Consider the following 19,121-nt stretch of genomic DNA (forward strand, 5'->3'; position numbering starts at 1 on the left):
ATTGGTTGGCGAAATTCTGATTTTTGAGAAAGCAAGTTACTAGAAAAGAAAAAGCTGGCATCGAAAAGGTAAGCATGTGCATTAGCTAACCGTCCAGCTAACACATTTAGCTAACGTCACCAGACTTTCTTCGTTTCTAGTTCCCCGGCACGAGTGTGCTGAAAAGTATACATATTAAACTAATTACATAGAAAGCTGTACCGCAGTTGTTTGAGAACGAAATTAATGTGCACTAATGCAACACATTAACATGTGTTTTTGATTGTAGGCCTATTGTCAGTGTGTCTTTTAAGTGGAGGTCGCCCACAACACGCTTTGAATTGCATGGCGTTCCAACGGAACAAGCGGTCTTTTCTAGCAAAAGCACTGACTAACAAGTGATACGAATAGCTGAACTTCTTTTATTCTAGTCATGAAACAAATGTGTTAACTAATACATGACAAAAGAGTACCAAATGTAAAGTACTAGCCACTCACCCCGGTGTTGTGTATTTATGGAGGCCAAGGGAAGCCAGGATTACCCAAGATTTTTTTTTTACATTTTCGTATTTCTGTGTTTCATAACTGTCCTTCAATTCGCAAGAGGCTGAATGGATATCACAGGAGAAAGCATCCGAGCGAGCGAAACAGCGCCCCTCTGTCTCTCTACGTGCAGGCCATCTATCTGATGCTGTCTGGTCCAAACAAGTATGACATTGTTGCTGCCCGTAGCATCTCACAACCAACTTCACACCTTGTCTTTTCAGCCCAGTCTTCTCCAAGCACGACATTTTGAGACAATGAATGAAAATCCGGTTTTACCATTGTTTCACTTCGTCAAATGCTGTATACCGTCAGATCGATCTGCAGTCATTTAAATCTCTTCCCCATTTTCCCCTACATCCCTTTCTATCCTCTAAACCCCACAACTCTATCCCTCTCTCCGTGCTACCCACTGCCTCCCCCCTTCTCCCCACATCCATTTTTCCTCTGTCTCCTCTACCACTCTATCCCCCCTCTCCATTCTACCCAATACCCCCTCCCCCAACCCACCCCTCCCTCTCAGAGTGGAGGCCAAGAAGAGGAGGATGTGGAGGTACCGTCTGCCTGGCTTTGAGTTGAGGCTCCTGGAGGAACTACAGAGACAGAAGCACAACAGTCTCTACTGTGATACCCTGTTACAGACTGATGGTGAGGGAGGAGGGGAGTGATGGAGAGACTGCAGTCTACTGTGATAACCTGTTACAGACTGATGGTGAGGGAGGAGGGGAGTGATGGAGAGACTGCAGTCTACTGTGATACCCTGTTACAGACTGATGGTGAGGGAGGAGGGAAGTGATGGAGAGACTGCAGTCTACTGTGATAACCTGTTACAGACTGATGGTGAGGGAGGAGGAGAGTGATGGAGAGACTGCAGTCTACTGTGATACCCTGTTACAGACTGATGGTGAGGGAGGAGGGGAGTGATGGAGAGACTGCAGTCTACTGTGATACCCTGTTACAGACTGATGGTGAGGGAGGAGGGGAGTGATGGAGAGACTGCAGTCTACTGTGATAACCTGTTACAGACTGATGGTGAGGGAGGAGGAGAGTGATGGAGAGACTGCAGTCTACTGTGATACCCTGTTACAGACTGATGGTGAGGGAGGAGGGGAGTGATGGAGAGACTGCAGTCTACTGTGATACCCTGTTACAGACTGATGGTGAGGGAGGAGGGGAGTGATGGAGAGACTGCAGTCTACTGTGATACTCTACTACAGACTGAGGGAGGAGAGAGAGGAGGGGGGGGTGGAATCAGAGCATATGAGCAGAGATGAGAGGTTGGAAATCCTGTTCATCTCTCATGTTGCTCAGCACTCCAGTGCTCCATGTCCTTTCCTACTGCTCATCTCTCATGTTTCTCAGCACTCCAGTGCTCCATGTCCTTTCCTACTGCTCATCTCTCATGTTGCTCAGCGCTCCATGTCCTTTCCTACTGCTCATCTCTCATGTTTCTCAGCACTCCAGTGCTCCATGTCCTTTCCTACTGCTCATCTCTCATGTTGCTCAGCGCTCCATGTCCTTTCCTACTGCTCATCTCTCATGTTGCTCAGTGCTCCAGTGCTCCAAGTCCTTTCCTACTGCTCATCTCTCATGTTGCTCAGTGCTCCAGTGCTCCAAGTCCTTTCCTACTGCTCATCTCTCATGTTGCTCAGTGCTCCAGTGCTCCAAGTCCTTTCCTACTGCTCATCTCTCATGTTGCTCAGTGCTCCAGTGCTCCATGTCCTTTCCTACTGCTCATCTCTCATGTTGCTCAGTGCTCCAGTGCTCCAAGTCCTTTCCTACTGCTCATCTCTCATGTTGCTCAGCGCTCCATGTCCTTTCATACTGCTCATCTCTCATGTTGCTCAGTGCTCCAGTGCTCCAAGTCCTTTCCTACCGCTCAGCTAAAAACCACTCCGCTCTCACAGGAGAAAAACAAACTGCTGCTCCAAATTCGTTCCATTCGTTAAAATCACAATTGAACCAACATCCATCTATTGTTGTGACTACCTGGACCTACCTATTGGTTTTTACCAATTGAAACCAAACCATATGGATTTAAATGAAAAGTATTTGAATAAACATTTCTAATAGGCTTCATGTCATATAAACACTCTAAATAGGATGATTACATTTCTAATAGGCTACATGTCATATAAACACTCTAAATAGGATGATTACATTTCTAATAGGCTACATGTCATATAAACACTCTAAATAGGATGATTACATTTCTAATAGGCTACATGTCATATAAACACTCTAAATAGGATGATTACATTTCTAATAGGCTACATGTCATATAAACACTCTAAATAGGATGATTACATTTCTAATAGGCTTCATGTCATATAAACACTCTAAATAGGATGATTACATTTCTAATAGGCTTCATGTCATATAAACACTCTAAATAGGATGATTACATTTCTAATAGGCTTCATGTCATATAAACACTCTAAATAGGATGATTACATTTCTAATAGGCTTCATGTCATATAAACACTCTAAATAGGATGATTACATTTCTAATAGGCTTCATGTTATATAAACACTCTAAATAGGATGATTACATTTCTAATAGGCTTCATGTCATATAAACACTCTAAATAGGATGATTACATTTCTAATAGGCTTCATGTCATATAAACACTCTAAATAGGATGATTACATTTCTAATAGGCTTCATGTCATATAAACACTCTAAATAGGATGATTACATTTCTAATAGGCTTCATGTCATATAAACACTCTAAATAGGATGATTACATTTCTAATAGGCTACATGTCATATAAACACTCTAAATAGGTCAGGAGTCAGACCGGGAGCCTAAGAAGGAACAAAGATGAATGAATTAGGGCTATATTATTATTTCAAGGCAATAGGCTACATAGAAATACATTGTGAAGCATTTGCGAGTGTGACACAATAGGCTGGTATGGACATAAAGCATTTAAACAACATTTTGTTCTATTAAATAATTATAGTCTATAAATTGTGCATATCGGCTGTGAATTACTTCCACATTAAATACAAATGAAATGATAAATGACTTATTAGAGCCTTTTGAAAATGTTGAGTTTGGCCAGTCTGTGGCTTCAGGCCCATGTGATGGTGGCTTCAGGCCCATGTGATGGTGGTTTCAGGCCCATGTGATGGTGGTTTCAGGCCCATGTGATGGTGGTTTCAGGCCCATGTGATGGTGGCTTCAGGCCCATGTGATGGTGGCTTCAGGCCCATGTGATGGTGGCTTCAGGCCCATGTGATGGTGGCTTCAGACCCATGTGATGGTGGCTTCAGTCCCATGTGATGGTGGCTTCAGGCCCATGTGATGGTGCCTGGAGAGCAGACCAGCAGTGGAGAACATCCTCTCCACACTTGCAGAGCCACTGGGAATGATAAACACCCTTTTGGCCACTCTTGCCAGGCTGGGCAGAGTTGTTTTATACATTTCTATAGGTAGGCCTAAAGGTTTTTAGGAAAAATAACGCAATCAAAATGGAAAGCTCTTTGAACGTGGGAATATGCCAGGCCTATTTGGCCAAAATCAGTTATGGCCTATTGTGTAGATAATATAACGAAAATGAACTAAACTTTTAAGAGATGTCAAATCTAACTTTATTTGTCACATGCGCTGAATACAAGTGTAGACCTTACCGTGAAATGCTTACTTACAAGCCCTTACCCAACAGTGATTTGTAGTTTATAAATACTTCACTACAGTGACACACTTAATTAGATACCCACTTTATGTTAGCATGTGCACATAGTAAGTACCCCATCATGCTTTCGGGTTATGTGTCTTTTCAGATTCCACAATGATTCTTTAGTTGTGGACAGAACGTCATCCCTCTCCCTCTCTTGCTCTTGGTCCTCATCTTTGTAAGTCACCTTGATTTGGCACCTGTGTGTTTGATCAGTTTCTTTATGACAATATTTAGAGAACTTCATGACAGTAGCTAAAGCAAGGGGCTATAGCAGCACACCAGTAGACTACAGATGCATGCTGGGCCGGGCACGCCCTGAGCTGGTGAAGTGAGCACTACTGGAGAGAAAGTGGAGCGGGCGAGAAGGCCGACCCTCCAGCCTTTGGGAATCTCGCTCCACCTTCCAGTCACATTGGGCCCCTCGCTCCACCTTCCAGTCACATTGGGCCCCTCGCTCCACCTTCCAGTCACATTGGGCCCCTCGCTCCACCTTCCAGTCACATTGGGCCCCTCGCTCCACCTTCCAGTCACATTGGGCCCCTCGCTCCACCTTCCAGTCACATTGGGTCCCTCGCTCCACCTTCCAGTCACATTGGGTCCCTCGCTCCACCTTCCAGTCACATTGGGCCCCTCGCTCCACCTTCCAGTCACATTGGGCCCGCTCCTCTCACATACTCTGGAATCAATGGAACTGTGTCAGACACATGGAAACCACATTGGAGTCCATTCCAGTCATTAAAATTAGCCTGTCCTCCTATAGCTCCTCCCACCAGCCTCCACTGATCTCTACTGTGATACCCTGCTATAGACTGATGGTGAGAGGGGGAGGGAGGGAGGGACAGTAATGAAATTATGTAAAGTAACCAAATGATTGATGTAAGTTAGGGAGACCTAATGAGGTTTAGATTGAGGATAGTAAATAAATGGATCAATCAAATCCAACTGCCATTCTTCCTCTCCTTCCACATGCCCTTATTTCACACCTAAACCCCAGTAGGCCTTCATCACATTTCCTAACCTGCATTATAAATGTAGCTAATGATGTCACATTTCTCTCTTCCCACAGGATTGTCAGTCCCGGCCCACAGCTGCATCCTGGCTGCCCTGAGCCCCTACCTGTCCAATGCCCTGTCCAACCAGTCATCCCCCCTCCCGGCTGGGCAGAGATGGCCACTCAAGCTCCAGGCTGTGAAGGCCCAGACCCTGCTGAAGCTGGTGGATCTCCTGTACTCCGGAGAGTTGGAGGGAGAGGGCACCATGGAACAAGAAGAGGTTATGGCCGCTGCCTGTAAGCTGGGCATAGGCCGCTTGGTGGAGGGGTGGAAGGACCGGGGGAGGGAGGGAGAGGGGGAGGAGGAGAGGAGGTGCAGTCTCAGAGATGTGGGGGTGCAGACGGAGGGAGGAGAGACACAGGTGGGGGTGTTGGTGGAGACGGGGACACAGACTGTGGACTGTAATGGAGGTATTTACATGACTTTCCTCAGTCCTCTCCCTGATACTCTCCATACACCCCTCCTACTAGTCCAGAGCAGCAGTGAAGGCCAGCAGCACACAACTCACACGGCACTCCCTTCCCTGAGTCCCCAGATTATGACCCCCACTTCACACCCCAGTTCCACCCCACCCAGCGTCAAAGCAACGGTCAACTGTGGAACAGCTCCCTTTAGAACCCACCCTCGGACCTCCGAACCGGAGGTCACAAACCTGAGCGGTGACATGGTCGCCCCGAGTGACGATTCAGACCACCCCACGACAACCCGGGAGGAGAGTGCCATCCCAGAATGCTCTGTGGCGGAGAACGGCGTGACGGAGAGGAGGATGGAGAAGAAGAGGGAGCAGCAGCTGACATCACACACTGGGAGAGCAGAGGAAGGAGGAACAGGGGAGTGTCTGGAGAAGAGAGGTATGAGGGATGACAGTTATTTTACACATCCTTTGGGGTTTCTAGTTATTTTCTGAATCTCATATTTAGCATGTTGTTTATTTGTATCTGTGTCATGTACTGTAAAGTGTGTTGCCGTGTATAACTGCACTGTAAATAAGATGTGATGTGATTGTGAGGTGTGGTTGGGAGGAAGTGGCTGACCGGACAGAGGCTGGAGGACACTCAGATCTCCATCAAGGTCAAGCTGAGGAGGAGGACCAGGGGACAGGTAGGTGGGGTGTCCAAAATGGCACCCGGTTCCCTAAATAGTGCCCTAGTTTTGACCTGGGCCCTGGTGAAAAGTAGTGCACTGTGTAGGGAATAGGGTGCCATTTTGGATGTTGAGTTTTTCTTTGCTAATGTGTGCCTCTGCTTGCTGTCTGGAGTCCAGGCCGGGTTAATGTAAAACCCCTTATTCTCACTCTTTTGATCTAAAAACTGCTTTATCAATACATTTGATTGATTAACAGCTGTGGGAGCTGGTCAGTGGGCAGGAGACGGACGGAAGCATCTCACCTGGTCAGACAGACGGAACCATCTCACCTGGTCAGGGGCAGGAGACGGACGGAACCATCTCACCTGGTCAGAGGCAGGAGACGGACGGAAGCATCTCACCTGGTCAGGGGCAGGAGAGGGATGGAACCATCTCACCTGGTCAGAGGCAGGACAGGGACGGAACCATCTCACCTGGTCAGGGGCAGGAAATGGACGGAACCATCTCACCTGGTCAGAGGCAGGAGAGGGACGGAACCATCTCACCTGGTCGGAGGCAGTTGGTCCTCGCTGCTCTGAAGAAGGTGAGTGACACAGTAATGATGAAACTGTTCTAACACTTCCAATGCCATTCTAACTGATTGTTGTCAGTCAGCAAAGTAAGAGATTCATTTGAGGGCTACATTTTCACTCTAGAACATTTTTGCCCATGAGTTTTGATACAGTGAATAGCCATTACCATGTTAGGAAGCCATCGAGGGGTTTCTGAATACCCTGTCCATTATTCAAGTTCATCTGAGCTGTCAAAACAGCAGCACAACAGTTCAAATATATATTTCCTAAACATGACTTTTGAAACCCTGTTCAGATGAAACCCTGCTGAAGACAGAATAGGTGTGTAAACGTTAGTATATAAATGTAATGGAGCCATGTGGTTTATCTTCTCTAAGTGTTCTAAAATGTCTCCTTTTATTCTGTCACGGCAGGAAACGCATGATCGCATGAGGACAAGACAACTACCACGCCAGCCTCTCCCCCCGCCCCAGTCCCCAGCCCTCCCCCGGTGCTCTCCCCTCGACACAGCTTTCCTCACCCCTCCACCCCGATCCCGCCCCCACCCCACCTCCAAAACCACCACCGCCCAGTCAACCTCCCTCAAACACTGCAGCTCCACCCATCATCCGACTCCACACCCAGCACATGAACCACAGCTCGCCTTGCCCCAGCCTCCGGTACCTTCATTTATTTCACGATAAAAAATTTAAAAAACACAATTCAACCACACATTTGAAAATGATCCAGGTTAACACAGAAAATGTTTAACAACATATATCCGTTGTGGTCCTCTTGTTTTGGCCGGCAGGTAGAGGAATCGGACGAGCAGATTGAGAAGATGCTGGAAGACATCATGATGGGGTTGAACATACTGCCCCCTGTGGTTCTGGATAGGGACTGCGACCAACGGCACCATCTCCAAAGCCACGACAGACCGTCGGCCTGCTCCTGCTCGCATCATCCCGTCCACGCAAGGCACAGCGCCGTTGGCTCAGCTTCTCGTTGCGTGTGTTCCCATGGCTACGCGACAGGAAGTGATGATGCGTCGTCGACTGAAACAAGTATGTTTTGTAACATGTTATGTGATTGACCACCTTTCTCTACATCTGAGAAGACGTCATCTTTACATTTAGCAGATGCTCTTATCCAGAGCAATTTGGGTTAAGTGCCTTGCCAAAGGGCACATCAACAGATTTTCCATCTAGTCAGCTTGGGGATTTGAACCAGCAACCTTTCGGTTACTGGCCTAGCGCTCTTAACCCTAGGCTGCCTGCTGCCTTGAATCTGAAACAGGCTCCTTGTTAACTATGTTGTAAGGCTTTCTAGCGACTTAGGTCAGTGTTTCCCAAATCCAGTCCTCCAGTACCCCCAGCAGCCCAACTCCAGTCCTCCAGTACCCCCAGCAGGCCAACTCCAGTCCTCCAGTACCCCCAGCAGCCCAACTCCAGTCCTCCAGTACCCCCAGCAGCCCAACTCCAGTCCTCCAGTACCCCCAGCAGCCCAACTCCAGTCCTCCAGTACCCCCAGCAGGCCAACTCCGGTCCTCCAGTACCCCCAACAACACACATTTGTGTTGAAGCCCCAGACAAAAACGCCTGATTCAACTTGTCAAGGGCTTGATGACTAGTTGACAAGTAGAAGCAGGTTTGCTGTTGGGGGTACTGTAGGACCAGAGTTGGGCTGTTGGGGGTACTGTAGGACCAGAGTTGGGCTGTTGGGGGTACTGTAGGACCAGAGTTGGGCTGTTGGGGGTACTGTAGGACCAGAGTTGGGTTGTTGGGGGTACTGTAGGACCAGAGTTGGGCTGTTGGGGGTACTGTAGGACCAGAGTTGGGCTGTTGGGGGTACTGGAGGACCAGAGTTGGGCTGTTGGGGGTACTGGAGGACCAGAGTTGGGCTGTTGGGGGTACTGGAAGACCAGAGTTGGGCTTTTGGGGGTACTGGAGGACCAGAGTTGGGCTGTTGGGGGTACTGGAGGACCAGAGTTGAGAAACACTGTCTTAGTCTATGTATGATCAGTCATGTACATTTTAAATGCTTGCCCTTCCTCAATTACTCACAGCATTGCTTGCACTTATCTCACGTGTCATCCATTACAATAGATTGATATTAGCACCCACACTTAGCTACCACCAGGCTGACCTCTATCTCTCTGTCTTTCTCTCTCAAGCCTTCTACTCCATCACCTCCTCCCATTTCGTCACCACGACAACCTCCTGCACCGTCACCCCTGACCTTTACCTGGACCCACAACCTCTGACCCCTCACCAATGTTCCACCTATCACCCCTCCACCCCCCTCTCTCATCCTCACCCCCACTTCTCCTGTAATGATTACTCCTCTGACTGGGCCTCCTATTGTTCAGGTGTCCAGTGCTCCTCTGAGAACGCCAAGAACCACCAGGAACTCCTGAGCCGGTTCCAGAACTCTCAAAACCAGGAACTCCAGAACCGGAACTCCAAGAGCCTGGTGGTTGGATGTGGTGGCAGCAGCAGCATCATGCCAGTCCACTCAGGCACTTCACCAAGGCCTCCCCACCAGTCCCTTCCTCAGAGCCAGGCCTCTCTACTTTACGCAGGGGAAGAGGACCGAGATCCAGGGTTCTGGAAGGGTTCTGCCCAGACGGGCGTTGAGTCGACATACAGAGAACATGTTTGTAATCTGTCCTCTGCGGATTGTCTGTCGACCAATGGAGACACTACTCCAAGTCATGTGAATGGAGACACTACTCCAAGTCAAGTGAATGGAGACACTACTCCAAGTCATATGAATAGAGAGGCCATTCCAAGTCAGAGTCCGAGTCAGGCCAGTACGAATCAGGAAGTTCCACAAGAAGAGGAACCTTCGGTCACCCCCGGTTTCCTACCGCCCTCTGAAACTGATGCTTCTGAACCACAACATCCAGCATGCCCACCAGATGCCTCTCCCTGGAGAGGACTACATTTCCCAGAACTCCATTCACTGCTGTCTCCAGGAAGTGAAACCCAGCCTTCCCAATCTCCTCCACATTGGGAAGAGCTACGCCTGCCAAAATGTCTCTCACCCTTAAATTCACCGGAACCCTTACCCCCACCATCTCCGGCGAAACCCTTCCTTAAATCCCCATTCCGGCATCCTGTAACTCCATTCCATAGAATCCCTCAGCTGTCAAAGCTACCACCTTGGCTCTGCTGCACTCCGAGAAGACTACAGTTTCCACTGAGCTCCATGATCCACTCTCCACGCTCCCCAGGAAATCTGTGTGAATCAAAAAAATGCCTTGGGCTGCCGTGGGAATCCAACAACAACTCCGAGCAGATGGCTGATGGTCAATACAAGGCTAGCATTAGCAACAACTCCGAGCAGATGACTGATGGTCAATACAAGGCTAGCATTAGCAACAACTCCGAGCAGATGACTGATGGTCAATACAAGGCTAGCATTAGCAACAACTCTGAGCAGATAACTGATGGTCAATACAAGGCTAGCATTAGCAACAACTCTGAGCAGATAACTGATGGTCAATACAAGGCTAGCATTAGCAACAACTCCGAGCAGATGACTGATGGTCAATACAAGGCTAGCATTAGCAACAATGCAAGGCTGACCGGAAAAGAGGACGAGGAGGAGAGGAAAAGGAAGAAGGTCGCGACCACCACTACGGGGCGAAGGCTTGAGAAAGCAAAGGCGAAGAGAAGAGAGGGAGATGAAACCTGGAAGCCCCACAGTAACAGGAAGAGAATCCGTGTGAGGAGAAAGGAGGGTTTGGAGCCGGAGCAGGGGCGAAGGACTGAGACACCAAAAGCAAAGACAGAGAGGAGACAGGAGGATGAAACCTGGAGTCAACACAGGAAGAGAATCCGTGTGAGGAGAAAGGGGGGTTTGAAAGCGGAGCAGGAACAATCAGAGGACAGTGAAACGCCAGAGCCTCCTCGGAAAAAGAGGAAACGCAACGTCTCTACAAAGATAGAAGATAGTCCTTTAGTAAGGACTGAAAGGGTGAAACTCAACGACAGAATGAAGACTGAGAACGGACAAGTGAAAATAAGCCTCTGCTCTGTCAGTCTGTCAACCAACAATGTCTTAGCGAGAGAAAGATTAGGACGGTACCTTTCCAACACCTCCACAAAGTCTTTGTCCAGCCTTGGGGAGGAAGCCAACCCACCTCCAGAAGGAACAAAGGTGCTGGGAAGTGAAACGGGGAACCCAGTAAGGGTGCTCCGAGCTAGGGATCGAGATGTGAAACGCCCTCCTAACGTTTGGACCGCAGCCGGGAGCTGCTCCCCAGTAAAACTTCACCAAGAAGACAAGCAGTCCAACATGTCTTCTGAAACTCCCAGTCCCTCCTCCTCCGGGTTTCAAGCTCTGGCCAAAGCAGTTGGACTGCTCCAAATCCCACCAACACCACCCCCGAAACGGAAACGTGGTAGACCCCCCAGTAAGATACGACCAGGAAAAAAACAGGTTTCCCAGGCTGGTGGTTTATTCCCCACCAGTGCCATGACAACGGGCATCCATGACGCGGAAGCTGTAGAGCACAAAAAGGAAAGAGGAGAAGGAGAACCGCAGGGAAAGGAAAGAGGAGAACCGCAGGGAAAGGGAGGAGGAGGAGAAGAACCGCAGGGAAAGGAAAGAGGAGAACCGCGGGGAAAGGAAAGAGGAGGAGGAGGAGAACCGCAGGGAAAGGAAAGAGGAGAAGGAGAACCGCAGGGAAAGGAAAGAGGAGGAGGAGAACTGCAGAGAAAGAAAAGAGGAGAACCGCGGGGAAAGGAAAGAGAAGGAGAACCGCATAGAACGAAAATAGAAGCAGAACCTCAGAAAAAGAAAAAAGTAAAAGGAGTACCCCAGAGAAAGAAAAATGGGAGAGAACCGCAGGGAAAGGAGAAAGGAGGAGGAGAACCTCAGGGAAAGGAGAAAGGAGGAGGAGAACCTCAGGGAAAGGAGAAAGTAGGAGAACCTCATGGAAAGGAGAAAGGAGGAGGAGAACCACAGGGAAAGGAGAAAGGAGGAGGAGAACCACAGGTAAAGGAAAAAGGAGGAGACCCACAGGTAAAGGAGAACGGAGGAGGGGAACCACAGGGAAAGGACGACAAGCGAAAGAAGTGCAGGAAAAGGGTGAGGCTCAGGGAGGGACATGGCAAAGGAGAGAGAGCAGAGTTGTTCCAGAGACTACCCGTGTTGTCTAAATCTAAAACAGTTGCTCAAAAGCCTAGCTCGCAGACAACTTCCCCCAGTACCCATGAAGAGCAAGTTCCTTCCAACTGTTCAGGGATTGGAACCGGAACCATTCTGCAACCCCCGCCGTCGGGTCAGCCACAGAACTCCAGTCCAAAAAGATCTGGAGAGACCGAATCAGACAGAGACCCATTGAGACCCCCTGCTGTCAAGCGGACCCCCTCCAAGGGTCGGGCACCCACTGTGTGTCTCAAGAAGTTCCAAGAACTCCTGAAGCACAGGCACCAAAAGACGAGGAAGTCCACCAAAAGCAAGGAGACAAAAGAAAGTGAAACTGAAGTTCAGAAACAAAGTGAAAGAAAATTATTGAAACCCAACGAAAGTGACAACGGTCAAAATGAATCAAGACTGATGAACAAAAACACAAGTTCCTCCCAGTCTCTAGAAAGAGAGTCGGCCATTAGACCAACCGTTGATAATGACGATCAGACCAACCGAACAGAGAGCGACCATCCAGAGGAAAAAGATGGAGGACACGACAGCAGCACTTGTGGACAGGAGACGGAGTATCAAGATCTCGTCTACAAAGAGACTGAAAGAGAAAACGTTGAGGATGGAGAACATTTTGAGAACACAGAAAACGTTTTAGACGGGGAAAACGTGGATGCGTCAGGAGACTTTTTCAAACTCCGAGAGGAGCTGGCTACCTTGTCAGTTTTATCGATGACAAGGACAAAGGAAATGGTGGATCCTCATCAGAGCGACAAAGGCAACAAGGAAGGAAGATATGTGGTTTCCAAGGAGAACAGAGAGAGGGAAACAGACTCGTCTACAGAGACAAACAAGAAGACCGAAAAGGGAAAAGGATCCGTGGTGGAGGCGTATAGGAGAAGTGTGATCATCCAAGAGGTGGAGGAGAAAATGGAGGATGGGTATTTGGAGATGGAGATCTCCAGCGAGGAGTTGGATGTGGTTGATGAGGTCCAGCAGACGTTGGGCTACGCCGGGGCTGAGGAAGTGAGTGGTGAAGAGGAGGAGATAGATGTAGAGGAGATGGGTCCAATGATGTATCCTGATGCAGGTAAATCAATTTGAACCTGAATTATTTTTCAATTTTGAGGGAGATTTTGAAGTAGATTTAATAGGTGACATCAATAAGGGATCGTAGCTTTCACCTGGTCAGTCTGTCATGGAAAGAGCAGGTGTTCCTAATGTTTTGTACACTCAGTGTAGTAGTAGATCGCTACTGGCAGTTGCTTTTCATATTTTAATTTAGTTTAAGCTTAAATAGTCTCAATTATGTTACCTCTTTTAAATGTTTACGATGGGTTTCTTTATTCGTAGCTTGGCAGGAGGTTCCCGGCGCCAGAGAAGTGGACCAAGCGAGTTCCACCATGGCCAGCTTCAGAGGCATCACCCACAACCACATCCACCTCCCTCAGAAAATCAAAATGGCGACCGCTGCCCCCGAGATGGCCGACGTGAGTATTCCGACCCCTCTGGAGGCAGAGCCTTTCACGCTGACATCACGAAGGGTCACCACGGGGTCAACAGGAAGCTGGGAGCCAGAGGAGGAAGAGGACGTGGAGGTGGACGTTCTTGAGTGGTCGCCGGATGTGCGACCAAGAGTGTGGGGAGTGGGACTTGAGCAAGGCGTCACAGAACTGACCGAGGAAGAAGAGATAGACGTGATGGGAGAGGAAACGGACTGAGTAAGTGGGATGGTGTACTCTTAGGGACGTGTTAATTTAGAATCCAGTAAAAAATAATTGGAGAACGCAAGTGTGTATTCTTCAACAGAAAGGCTAGCTTTACATTTGTGTGTTCTTCATTGGAAACGTTTGTTATTTGCAACAGATTCTAAACAGTGTGTTCTTGAGAAGAAAGGCTACCGTTCCTAAGCAACCTCCCCGCTCCTCCTCTCCACACTGTTAACTATCGGAGCAGCCCCAACCTTCCACACTGACTTGATGAGACTAACTCACAAAATGAGGGTCTCGCTATATAAAAAAAAACAACCTTTGTTGATTGTGATTTTGTTGTTGTTGTTGTTTCTGTTGTAACTGTTCTTCAGCAGAATGCCTTATGAGCCCTAGACTAGAGACTCGGCAAACGCAGCTACTCTTTTGTTACATTTCAGGGCCTGTAATTGACAGCTTTTCAGAGGACGAGTGCAGATCTAGGATCAGTTTTTCCTTTCAAGTCATAATGAGTAACAGGGCCTACTCTGAGACGCTGGTTAATACTGGACCCTGGTGTTCATGCTGGTTATTTTTATACCTTCAGAATCAGTCAGTGTCCAATCAGAAGCACTTAAATATGTTTACATCTGCCACTTTTGACAAGTTCTTTATTTGTAGCTTCATTGTTTGTATAACTTTGTAAATTAGAAAGAAGGCCTGTCATTTAAATATAATAATTGTGTTGTATTAAAATGGCTTTATTGACCACAGCTGTCTAATAGATTTGTTTTCCCAAGCACAGTCATTTTGTATTTGCTTAAACCTAGCTATTGAAGTAAACATTTAACTTTGCCTACTATGCTCAATGTTTGTACTCATGCTCAATGTTTGCTCACATTCCATTACAATGTTCTAGTCTCCCAGTCAAACTACTCTTGTTCAAACAAAAAGGAGTTTGTTTGATGTTCTGTTGGGGCCATAATGAGAATGGACTGTCACTTGCTGTCTAGGAGGCCTAGTCCCAATACTTTAACAATGCATCCTTACTTTCTACCTTCCTTGAAGAATTGCTCACTGAACATGGCAGGATAAGTAGGGTTCTTGTAAATAGTTTACAGCAATCTTTTCTTATCAGATTTATTGTGACAATCATGACATAAAAGTGAAGGATCAAGGATGCATTGGAAAAATATTAAAAACTCCCATTGATTTGACAGCTGTTTGAATGGTTTGAATGCACATCTTTATTGACAGCGGAAGTGGCTCTTGAGAGGGAAGGAACAACACACGTGTATTCCTCAATCTGAAGGTTAAATAAGCCGGTGGTCGGGTGTGTTTGTTGGCCGCTGAGAGTGGTCGTTTGGACGGTTCGATTTTGGAGAGAGTACGGTCTGGAGCGGACACAACGCAGACATGGACCCAGAGAAAGCACAGCAACTGGCGGCGGAACTAGAAGTGGAAATGATGGCTGATATGTACAATCGGTAAGACTGGCTAACTAGCAATGGAATGTTAGCTAGCCAGTTAACGTCCTTTCTCCACTGAAATGCTAGAATGTGCTAATTACAGTGTAACACGCTGCATTTGCATGTAGCTAGCCAGCTAATTTTGACTGTCGTCTTTAGCTTTTTGGTGGTGAGATAAAAGCATCATGTTAGATGGATTCTCAGGCTAGCTATTTAGCTTTATAGCGTTAGCTAGCTGTCGTGCTACTGAACGTCAGACAAAATTAATCGATTTAGAATAGTGTACTATTGTATAACGCACACACTCGACTACATTGCTGTACATGGATAAGCAAAAACAACGGGAAGACCATCCCTAGTTAGCTAGCTAAGTAAGTCATGTTATTTAGAGCTCATTCAAATGGAACTGATTTAGCTAGCTAGTTATATTGCCAACTAGGAGTGGACACATTGACTTTTCATAACATAATCAGAATGAAGAGTTCTATGACCTTGCACATACATGGAGATTTTGATTTCTCGCATCCTGTCTCCTCTCCTCAAAACATCGGAGGGAAGCGAGGAGAGCACTGGAGGAGATCTCATCTCAATGCTCTCCTGACATTCCTCTCTCCTCTCTTGCCTTCTAAGGTTTTGACATGGAAAAAAGGAAAAGACACTTGAGATACAGCCCTCATCTTTATCGTAATCTACAAGGTCTTAACGCCCTCTTCTTTCTCTCCATCTTCCTCCTCGCAGGATGACCAACGCGTGCCACAGGAAGTGCGTGCCCCCCCACTACAAAGAGGCAGAGCTGTCTAAAGGGGAGGCGGTCTGTCTGGACCGCTGTGTGGCCAAGTACCTGGATCTACACGAGAGGCTGGGCCGCAAGCTCACCGAGCTCTCCGTTCAGGACGAGGAGATGATGAGGAAGAACGCTATTGGACAATAATATATATATATATATATATTTTTTTTAGGGAAGGATGGGGGTGGGTTAGTGCTAGGGTTACCATGCTTTCTGTGCGGAGGGATAGAGAGAGGGAGCGATAGGGTAGGATGGAGCGATGGGGTGGGTTTAATAAACGTATGGCTCTTATGGAGGGGATGGAGTTGCCGTCCAGAGTGGGTTGGGTGTGTTTAAAGAGCAAGATGCTTGAAAGGAAGGTTTGTGATTACGGTGTGGAGCGGAAATTGGGATGGATGAAGCCCGTTTTGTGTGAACAGTGGTTGTACTTGTGGTTTGAGCCAATATCTTTTTTTTTTACCACAGCAAAGACACTAATGTGCATAGTTAACTGTTTTCTGTTCAGCCAATCAGTGCTCTCTCAGCATTGTGTGTGTAGCCCTTTTTAGTTATGTGGGCGTGTCAGAAGTGATGATGAATTGAGAAATCCCCCAATAATGTTTAACAAAATGCTTTCATTGTTCCATAGTGCAGTATTCTTCAAGCCAAACCATTAGGAGATGCTCCTTTCTGCTCTAGCCCTGGACTAATACACCTGTCTCAACTGATGAAGGACACCCGTTGGGCTCATATCAGTGTCTCGGAGTAGGAGTGCTGATCTAGGCTTTATGAGTACGGGCCCTTGTCCCGTAGGAATAGATGGAGACACTGCTGTAGTCAAAACGAGGACCATGCCTATCTGACTGTCATTTCTTTACATTTTGATCAGTCTCAGTTTGTTCATTTGGCTTTGTATTTTCTTCATGTTGAAACTGTGCTAATGTTGTACAAAGTTTTCTTTTGTGACATTTTAAAAACCTTTTTTTTGTTTTAAATCTGAATAAATATTGTTATAGTATATGTTTTAGTTTTTAGTTATACATTCTACACTGTATTTTCTTCACAGTAATACAATAACACTGTACTTATAATTATGTTCCAAATGGCACCCTTTTTCCTATGTAGTGCACTATTTTTGACCAGAGCACACTGGTCCTTGGTCAGAAGTAGTGCACTATATAGGGAATAGGGTATCGTTTGGGATGTATTAGCCTTATTCAATGTTAAACATTGCAGGAAAATAAGGTGTTCAATCTCAAACATGTTTACTTAGTAGACTTGTATGACGTTTCCCTCAGTTTCTTGAAAACCTCCCTCCCATTGCAAATAAAATCAACTGTCAATTTCAAGGGTCATATTGGCTTTACAACACACAAGCGCAGTCAATGCGCTGCACGTTGCTTTTTCAGATGGAACCTACATTTCGTAGGACGATGTATACCATGCGTATCGCGTACATATAACTAAATACAACTTAAAACGAAATATATTCTGTCGCTTTAAGACAATCTAATACAACGTGCAACTAAAAATGATCTGTAGCTTTAAGACGAACATGGATAGGGTTAATAAGAGGAAGTGAGCACACAGCGGAGTTTCGTTTCCCTAATGAAAGTTTTAATTTGGGATCTGAGCTTTAACACGAGAAAGGAGAAGCGCAAGTACAATAGTACGCGACGGGGGTACAAAGAAAGAATACGCAGTTTTATTCGTGCACATGACAATACAATAGCCCTGAAGGGCGACAGAACGACGCCGATCCTGACATAATAATGGTGAGTGAATGACATCTTTGCATGTATTGAATCGCGCACTCGTGTATTTTATACGACATTGATTTAAAGGTTTGTTTTCATAAATATTTATATATTCAAGTTACAAGTATTGTCCGCCATTGTAGATGGTCACTATTTAAAATTGTGTTATTTTTGGTCACACTGTTTTAGAAGTCAAAACGTTTTAATGCAATCTAATTATCAATTTATGTATTCTTTGATAATGGAATAATAGTTGTATTTCTTTGGTCTTTGAATGATTGATCATGAAGCAGCAAGCCACTGTGCTCAACTCAACCATATTCCCCCATGGTTAAAACGTCATTTTTAAACGTTTATTACACCGTACTTCATTAGTAGTCTATTTTAATTGAAGTGTGAAAAGAAATTCAATTTTCATGTGCTTACTGCTGTTCTCTGTATCGTCCGACAGATGGCGGAGGCCGATGCGGAAGAGAACGTGTACCGCGAGGCTGTGGCGGAGTCGCCTGTTGCGCCCCCTAATGGCGACATTAACATTGACGACCTGTTACCCGACGGTCCTCAGGGGAATATTCAAGGACAGGTGTTGTGTGAAAAAAAACATGAAAATACAATGTTTTTTCAACTTTGCTACCGATGTTTACAATGCAATATCCTGCGATTTTTAAGGAGCATTACACACTTTTTTGGTTTGTTATGCTAGTGTGCTCTCTTGTCTTATTAGTTATTCTCTGAAATGATTAAAAATGAAATTATAAAAAAATATAACTACAACACTAACAACCCTGTATTTCCCCCCCTTCACCTCTCTCTCCCCCTCCCTTCACCTCTCCCTCTCCCCCTCCCCCACTCTCTCTCCCTTCACATCTCTCCCCCCTCCCTTCACCTCTCTCTCTCCCCCTCCCTTCACCTCTCTCTATCTCCCCCTCCCCCACTCCCTCTCCCTTCACCTCTCTCTCCCCCTCCCTTCACCTCTCTCTCTCCCCCTCCCATCACCTCTCTCTCTCCCCTTCCCCCACTCCCTCTCCCTTCACCTCTCTCTCTCCCTCCCCCACTCCCTCTCCCTTCACCTCTCTCTCTCCCTCCCCCACTCCCTCTCCCTTCACCTCTCTCTCACCTGTCCCCCCTCTCCCCCTCCCTTCACCTCTCTCTCCCCCTCCCCTGTACCCCCTCTCCCTCTCCCTTCACCCCTCCCCCTCCCACTCTCCCCCTCCCTTCACCTCTCTCCCTCTTCCCTCCCCTGTTCCCCCTCTCCCCTTTACCTGTCTCTCTTTCCCTCTCCCCCTTCCTTCACCTCTCTCTCTCCCTCCCCCTCCCCTGTCCCCCCTCTCTCTCCCTCCCCCTCCCCTGTCCCCCCTCTTCTCCTCCCTTCACCTCTCTGTCTCTCTCTCTTCA

The 19,121-nt window shown here is 47.1% G+C and overlaps 3 protein-coding genes across 4 annotated transcripts in view; all 3 read left to right on the top strand.

Moving 5' to 3' along the window:
• The first annotated feature begins 1,051 nt into the window (after window positions 1-1,051).
• Window positions 1,052-14,503, top strand: LOC110497208 (uncharacterized). The gene is made up of 8 exons (XM_090188567.1): window positions 1,052-1,170; window positions 5,276-6,112; window positions 6,271-6,362; window positions 6,604-6,934; window positions 7,274-7,578; window positions 7,710-7,962; window positions 8,955-13,136; window positions 13,400-14,503. Exons 1-8 carry the CDS (start codon window positions 1,068-1,070, stop codon window positions 13,765-13,767), a joined length of 6,471 nt encoding a protein of 2,156 aa, XP_090044693.1. The 5' UTR covers window positions 1,052-1,067; the 3' UTR covers window positions 13,768-14,503.
• Window positions 14,504-14,932: 429 nt separating this feature from the next.
• LOC110497209 (mitochondrial import inner membrane translocase subunit Tim10) lies at window positions 14,933-17,318 on the top strand. Its single transcript, XM_021573208.3, has 2 exons — window positions 14,933-15,221; window positions 15,942-17,318. Exons 1-2 carry the CDS (start codon window positions 15,151-15,153, stop codon window positions 16,132-16,134), a joined length of 264 nt encoding a protein of 87 aa, XP_021428883.1. The 5' UTR covers window positions 14,933-15,150; the 3' UTR covers window positions 16,135-17,318.
• A 7-nt stretch (window positions 17,319-17,325) lies between these two features.
• LOC118936358 (protein unc-93 homolog B1) overlaps window positions 17,326-19,121 on the top strand; it is a 13,287-nt gene continuing 11,491 nt past the window's right edge. Inside the window, exons 1-2 of one of the 2 annotated variants that reach the window (XM_090188010.1) lie at window positions 17,326-17,744; window positions 18,178-18,309. In XM_090188010.1, the coding sequence (XP_090044136.1) occupies window positions 17,742-17,744; window positions 18,178-18,309 (135 nt within the window). In that variant the 5' untranslated portion in view covers window positions 17,326-17,741. The remainder of the gene's footprint in view (window positions 17,745-18,177; window positions 18,310-19,121) is intronic. The other variant, XR_016483951.1, reaches the window with a different exon arrangement.

The sequence above is a fragment of the Oncorhynchus mykiss genome, chromosome 10 (genome assembly GCF_057628025.1).
Source record: "Oncorhynchus mykiss isolate SJ-2025 chromosome 10, ASM5762802v1, whole genome shotgun sequence".
Classification (NCBI taxonomy): domain Eukaryota; kingdom Metazoa; phylum Chordata; class Actinopteri; order Salmoniformes; family Salmonidae; genus Oncorhynchus; species Oncorhynchus mykiss.